The following is a 7,680-nucleotide window of genomic DNA, read 5'->3' as shown; positions in this document are numbered from 1 at the left end:
ATGTTTAAAACGTAAATCTTAATTAATTTTGAAACGGTCTAGGTGCTTAAAATTTATTAATAGTTCAAATTAAATTAGTAAATAAGAGAGCTTTTTATATGATCCTTAAAAATAAACTTTAATTATTTCAATTCCAATTTTAACGAAATTCGTAGTTCAGTGGTAAAATTAATATTGTTAATTCATCTGTAAATGATTAAATTGTAATTTAAACAAATTCTTCGCACGGACATTTTTACCCTACATCAAAATTTATCGTGACTCTCTTACCCTTCTATTCCAATCATATTACTCTTCCAGTGCCTAGTACTCTCATCTAAAGAGCTTAATACCGACCCGTCGGCAGAAATAGAAAAATCATCCGCAAAAGGTTTGTGCATCGCTTTTTCTCTCTGCGAAACCCTAAATAAAAATAATCGCAAAATCAATAATTACGCTCTGTGAGTTTTCTGAGGTATTTCACTACTAATACTCTTCAATTTATTGTTGTTGTTGTAGTAGTTGCTGTTTCGTAATTGCAACAAACTACGCACAATCTTTTAATGAAAAAAATATATAATCGCGGAATCTCTTTCTTTATTATTGGTTAAATTCCAATTATGTTAATGTGATTTTGTGTGTTAACTATTTGTTTTATGAATTAAAGTTGCTTTCTTTTTTTATGGGTTTTTTCAATTCTGTTTATTCTTCAAGTTTTCACTTAGAAAGGCACTGCCTTTTGTTACAATTTCGTCGAAGTTTTATTTCTTGACATCCTTCCCTAGTGGAAGATAAAAACTATGTTAGTTTCATCTTGGGCATAAATCCCTGTTTTATTATGTACTTTAAAAAAAAATGAAAATTGATGTTTTTTATGGAGAAATTTGTGTTCTGATATGGGGTTTTGTATTGCATTGTTGGAGGGAATACAGATTATTGAAGTGTAGTGTCAGTTGGGGGAATAATGTCATCTGTATCGAGTCAGTCGCAATTCCGTCTTACCCAACCGCCATCGAAGGTGTTGCATTTGAGAAACTTGCCATGGGAGTGCACTGAAGAGGAATTGGTTGAGCTTGGGAAGCCGTTTGGTAATGTTGTTAATACCAAGTGTAATGTTGGACCGAATAGAAATCAAGCTTTCATTGAATTTGTGAGTGTAATTGGTTTTCGTTTCTTGTTGGTTCTTGAGAATTTTTTTGTTATTCCTAATATTGTTTGGTGGTGTTTTTTTAGGCGGATCTGAATCAAGCTATTGCGATGATATCGTATTATGCATCATCCTCAGAGCCTGCTCAAGTTCGAGGGAAGACAGTTTACTTGCAGTATTCTAATAGGCAAGAAATAGTGAACAACAAAACGACTGCTGATGCTGGTGGAAATGTGTTGTTGATTACCATTGAAGGGGCAGATGCACGCCTGGTCAGCATTGATGTCTTGCACCTGGTAAGAAAATTGTAGTTAGAAGAGGTAAAAACGTATTCTCCTGAGGATGTTGTCGATTCTGTTCTTGGGTTGTAGTTTGTCATGCTTTGGATAGCTTTTGTTTGACATGAATTGAATGGATCAGCAGGCCCATGTCAAGGGAATATCTTCGATGGCAGCTTAGTGCTTTGGGAGAAAGAGCGCATGTGTGTTTGTCTCCTTTCTCCTTTCCTTAACACTGCCTCTTTCCTCCCTAATCTTCCTCCTCAACTTCCTATTGCTACCATAGAAATAGTTTAGGATGCTTCATTTCTTTTCTCCTCTGCTACCCTCTACCTTTAATTTCTGCATGATCTGTGCTAGTTTAGAGGTTTTTTCTTGTTCGTGATGCATATTATTCTGCTGTTTTGTGTATACACAGGGTAAGTCTATATGATGTATTCATGTTTTTTAAAAATCTTCCTTGAAAAATTAGGATTTTGCGTCCAATTTTACGCCAGCTTCATGATGTTGATTAGTTATTTTAGATCCTAATTTTTTATTTATGTTGAATGGTTGGATAAAACCATGACTTCATTTTCTTGGACAAGGATACATAGGATGTTAAGTTTTTGTTTATGGTGGAGGATAGAAACAACTTTTAATGTCCTTGGATAAAGATTCATAGATCAGATGCAAGCAGTTTTTTGTTGGTGTTCAGAGTAATGTCATGCTGGTATTTATGGAAATGGTATTAATTTGATCCCTTGAATTGCATATTAGTTCTATAATCTGAAGTCGAGAAAGTAATTCATTCTGTGAAACCTTGGCATAAAGTGAAGTGGCCAACAACCATGCAAGCCAGCCATTCTGATGGGTAGCATTTATGGTTTTCTACATATGTTTGATCTTTTACTGTTCGTGTTATATACTATTGGTTATGGTTGGGCTTTTTTGGGAGGGATATTTCTGAGCTCACAGTAGCACCACCTATAGGATTTCCTAGCTTCGTCTTGGAAGTTTAAAAATTCTTCAGAGATCTTTAGTCTATGGCATCTATATTTTGATAATCCTAGTTTTCCACTGAATTGTATTTTTAATTATGATTGAAATGTTATGTAAAGTATATGTAGATGACAAAACTGCTGGTTTTACCTGTTTGTACAGTAGTAATTATTTATTATTATTATTATTGTTGTTGTTATTATTGCTTTACAGATTTTGGATCTAAGTAGCCTTCTTAGCTCAAAGATTGTTTTTGTGCCAGTCTAGTTCTTAAAAGAAAATTTTCATTGATGCAGGTATTTTCTGCCTTTGGGTTTGTTCATAAGATTACTACCTTTGAGAAGATGGATAGATTCCAGGTCTATATGTTAAAACTTATCCACAAATTATCTTGGCTTTGTTTTGGCTTCCACACAAGTTCATTTTGTGTGTGGTCTTTGTAGGCTTTGGTGCAATTCTCCGATGTGGAAACTGCCTCTTCTGCGAAAAATGCCCTGGATGGAAGAAACATCCCTAGGTGACAGTTGTTTAATTGTTTGACATGTTATTTAGTCTAATTGTTATGGGTGTAGATGAATTAAAAATAAACACTAATTTGCTATACTTTTGACAGACTGTCACCTTCGTGACAACCTATTTAACCTTGTTCAACACAGCTTTAAAAAACCACAGAATTATTTGCCTGAAAACAATGTTTCCACTCAAAAAGATGTCAACTCAGGCCATAAGTGAACGAACATTAAATGCTTCATAAATACACCTGTCCTTTTGATGTGCTTTATAATTGCACAGTATTTGTATTAGTTTTAACTGTCTGTGTTTGATGATCTAGTGACTTCTCTTGTCCTATGTTTCAGTTATCTGCTTCCTGAACATCTTGGGCCCTGTACTCTTAGGATCGCATATTCTGGTCATACAGATTTGAGTGTAAAATTTCAGAGCCATCGGAGCAGGTACTCCCTAGCCCTTTCTTTTTGGTATCTTGACAATTGCAGGTATTCTATGTGCAATGTATTTTTGCTTTGGAAATCATGTCTTGTTGGTTGTTACCATGCTGTTTGTGGTACTGCTTGTCCTCCAAACTAAAATTTCATCTATTTATGTTGTTTGTAGCTTGAACTCCTTGTTGTCATCCTGTTTTCCTGATTTTCTGTATTTGAACTTTTGTTGATTCAGGGACTACACTAATCCAAACCTTCCTGTTGCACAATCAGCTATAGATGCAAATGGAATGGTAAGATGCTGTAAACACACTTCACACTTCAAGAAGTGGCAGTTTGCTAATTCCATATAATGACAAGCCTTATGAATTTTTCTCTTTAAAAGTACCTGTGATTATGCATTTGGCGTTTTCACAAGGGTTATAGTGGCTCCATTTCCTTATTTTGCTCCAGCCTCCCATTTGCATACAGTTGTTTTTTTCATTTATGGGTTAATCATATATTGTGCTGCTCTCTTGACAGTTCTTAACATAACCCTCTACCATATTTTTTTAATTAAATTCATCCTCGTACTCTAGAAAACTAAGAATTTAGTCTCTATATCTACCCCTATCAGTAATAGTGTTACTTTTCTGTTAGTTTGAGAAAGGGAAGCACCTAAAATAAAATATACAACCATGATTAAATTTTTTTTATGTATTTAATAAGGATGGAGAAAAAATGAAGATTGCTATAAAAAGATCTGATAAAAGAAATGACTGCATGAGAAAAAAAAAGACTCCAATTCCCTCATAAACACATCTCTCCCCCATCATCATCGTTGTTGTCACTCTTCCTTGAATTGTTGTTACCACCTTAATTCGCTCACATCGTTGATGCATTCTTGCTGTGTTATTGGCGTCTATGGTTAGGTCAAACTTCTCTTTGATTGGGCAACTTTTCTTCTTCACTAGCTTGACAAAAGAGAGAAGTGAGGATCAAGGCAAACTGGGGAGAGCAAGATTTGTGGCTCATAAAGGCCAGTAGGTCCTCTATTGGATGCCCTGTTTTGTTTGCAGCCCGTAAAATCAAAATTCTATGGCGTCATATCTGTGCCTGGATTGGGTACTTGTGGTGAAAATGATTTTTATGTTCAAAGTTTTCTTGGCCAAGTCTCTTTGACCTGGGTATCTTTTCCTTCTGACAAACCTGCCTCCAATCACCATTACATAACCCTCTCTCAATTTTCTTTATTTCTAGTTTGATTTTTCTTTGTTTTTTTCTTTGGTAAATACTGATGAGGACAACATTTGGGTTTGAGCTTGCAACAACAATATTCTCCACACTGTGTAGGACTTCCTACATGGCTTCTTTTTTGCCATGAATAATGTGCCAAAATGTTAACCTGAGATCTTTTTTGGATCTTTGAATTAGAGGAGACAGAATGGGTACGCGTATCTTTTATAGTAGAAATTTTTGGTGAATAGTTTCTTGGTGGAGATATGGTAGTTGAACTGTGTTTTTGTGGTGTTTTGATGGCCTAGATTCTGTGGGAACTACTGGTAGGGATGGCTGTGGTGTGTATGACAGCAGACGGTTTATTTTGGGCCGCGATGGTGGTTATTTAGGTTGGGCTGAGGTGGCACACTGGTAGTTGAGGATCTTCATGTATTTCTATTTACTGAATACATGCTTTAGTTTCTGTCTTATCAACTTACTAAATTTATCTGATTTAATTTCTTTTATTTGGGTATGTTTTCTTTTCTAAATGTATAACTTCTTGTTTCTTTATTTTCCTCTACTAAATATGTATATATTTTTTTGTTATTGCTTATCTTTTGATACCTGCCTTAAAACTAACGGAAAGGTAACACTGTTAATAACCAGGGTCGGCTGAGGGACTGCATTTCTAACATCCCTTGGGTGGCGTTTGGTTATTGTCTCGAGACAGAAAAGATGGAGACAAACTTTTTTGGTTGAAGAGGCAGAGACAAAATAAATCTGTCTTTGTGATAATTTTAGAGTGAATTCCTGTATTTTCAAAACAAGAAGTATAAGGAGACATGTCTTATCTACCCCCACTGTCTCTGTCTCTTATGTTTCGATACAGTAACCAAACACTACCTTGAGTACAAGGATGAAGCTGATAAAAAAAATGTACGGATCACTTTAAGAAAATGTCAATGAGTCCAAGGATGGAATATACAATTATAAACATCATATGGCCCTATTTTCATCGTAAGATGCTTGTGTGCACAGAAGCATATAGTGACAATTTAACCATGCCATGGTTTTCAGATATAAATATGTTTTTTCAATTCCATGTACTTCTGTTAGCGCATGCAGGCATTGTTATCAAAGTTGAAAACTTCAGTTTGATTTTTTTTTCACTGCAGTTCAGCATGGGCCTTGATGGGAAAAAACTAGAACCTGAGAGCAATGTTCTTCTTGCATCAATCGAGAACATGCAGTATGCTGTCACATTGGATGTTTTACACATGGTATAAACACTCCTTATAACAGTTGTGGAAATTCCTAGTTCACCAAGCCTTCCTCAGTGCTGATATTTTTTTCCTTCAATGCTGTGCTAGGTCTTTTCTTCTTTTGGTCCTGTCCAGAAGATTGCCATGTTTGATAAAAACAGTGGACTTCAGGCTTTAATTCAATACCCTGGTATTGTTCAAATATCTAAATACTTTTGTTAACAGATAGAGTAATTATCAAGACGTCGAAAAGTGTAATTATCGGGATGTCCCAAATCTTATTGCTCTTGAAACACTTGTTTATACATGCCTGGGATTTAACAGTTGCATTTCAGAATTTGTTCAGGGAATGTTTCCAACAGCTAACTTTGAGAGTATTTGAGGTTGTGGATGTGTAGTCATAAAGTAGGTTTGAAGTCACAAACTGCAATTTTTAAGGTGGTTTGATCACCTTTCTGTAACATGGCATAAGTTTGTACCACTATTTTTGAAAACCCAATTTCAAAACATTTTTTTTTTTGCAAGGACATAGTAAATAGTAGAGGTAAGACTTGATGAGTTTCCATGGACGAAACTCAGGTGTTTGCCATAATTTTTTTCCCATTAGATGTTTTTACTAAATATGGATGAAGATTATAGGGAAGAATTGGCATTGGACTATCCCTTTGCTTTTTTGCTGGAGTTGGGGGAAACTGTCTTAGTATTTTTCTTCCTTTTCTTGATTTTTTTTCCAGATTTTGGAATCCAGTATGAGCAATAAGTTAATAATCTTAAATGCTGCCTTAACGAAGTTGACTTGCAGATTTATTGTTACTCTACATGTAATTCTGAAGATACTAAATTGCTGTTCCCATGTTGCCATGGGTTGCAGATGTCCAGACAGCTGTTGTTGCCAAGGAAGCATTGGAAGGACACTGTATCTATGATGGAGGATTTTGCAAGCTTCACCTTTCATACTCACGCCATAATGATCTTAGTATTAAGGTAACCAGCCATGCCTTGGGAATATAATATTATTTTTGTGCTCGCTATAATAGTGAGCACATTCTTATAAACTCACAGTGCTCTTCTGTCTAATTGTTTTAATCCTTTTGAAAGAACTGGGAGAAAATCTGATTCTAGACATACACGGAGATGTTTCTTTAAGTCTTTAGTTTAAACAGCACAGGCTGTATTTTTCAAAACTTGGTACATTGATTACAGGTCAATAATGATAGGAGCAGAGACTACACGATTCCCAACAATGTAACGGTGAACCCCCAGCCTTCAATTCTTGGGCAGCAGCCAGTTGCAACACATGGTCCTCCTTCTCATCTATACACTGGAGCTCAGTTTGCTCCAACTTCAGAGCATTCAATGATTCCTCAGCCTTCTTCTGGATGGGCCACTGGCTTTCCACCAGTACCCAATTCCATGCCTGGCCAGATGAATAATAATCCTTACTTGCCACCTGGAACTATGCCACCTCAAATGGGCCATGGAATGATGCAGATGCCTAGCCATGGTGGCCCACCACATACTCATGCAATGCCCCCTTACAGACCTTATCATATGCAATAGCAAGTACTCTATTCAGTTCTATTAATCTATTTCGCGTACCAGAGTTTGCAGAAGTGGAGGAAGCTATTCTGAGGAGAATACCACTGTTGAAAACCAGTTACTTACCCGAGATCTCAAGGTTTTAAAGCTGAAGTGCCTATAACATTTCTTCTCCTTCAGCTATTTTGCAGGTGAGATCGATGTAAACAGCAAGCTCCAGCACCTTCGTTTGGTTCTAGGATTGTTGTTAACTGCGGTTGTCTGTTGATTCCATTGTGAAATATTATGACTGCCACAATTTGTTTATTACTGGAAAGTTAATGGGCGTAAGTTGATAGAAATATTTTACTTTC

At 36.0% G+C, this 7,680-nt stretch overlaps 1 protein-coding gene across 5 annotated transcripts; it reads left to right on the top strand.

Moving 5' to 3' along the window:
• The first annotated feature begins 282 nt into the window (after positions 1–282).
• On the top strand, positions 283–7,680 carry LOC133675970 (polypyrimidine tract-binding protein homolog 2-like). 5 transcript variants are annotated; one of them, XM_062097546.1, is made up of 11 exons: positions 283–370; positions 912–1,129; positions 1,213–1,422; positions 2,682–2,744; positions 2,829–2,902; positions 3,243–3,338; positions 3,562–3,619; positions 5,702–5,806; positions 5,897–5,978; positions 6,660–6,772; positions 6,992–7,680. In XM_062097546.1, exons 2-11 carry the CDS (start codon positions 944–946, stop codon positions 7,346–7,348), a joined length of 1,344 nt encoding a protein of 447 aa, XP_061953530.1. In that variant the 5' UTR covers positions 283–370; positions 912–943; the 3' UTR covers positions 7,349–7,680. The 5 variants fall into 5 exon arrangements, with proteins under 5 accessions (XP_061953530.1, XP_061953528.1, XP_061953529.1 ...); XM_062097544.1 differs by having other exon boundaries at positions 330–454; XM_062097545.1 differs by having other exon boundaries at positions 330–454; positions 903–1,129.

The sequence above is a fragment of the Populus nigra genome, chromosome 16 (assembly GCF_951802175.1).
Source record: "Populus nigra chromosome 16, ddPopNigr1.1, whole genome shotgun sequence".
Classification (NCBI taxonomy): Eukaryota; Viridiplantae; Streptophyta; class Magnoliopsida; order Malpighiales; family Salicaceae; genus Populus; species Populus nigra.
The sequence above is the reverse complement of the archived record's forward strand: the minus strand, read 5'-3'. Positions and strand labels throughout refer to the sequence as shown.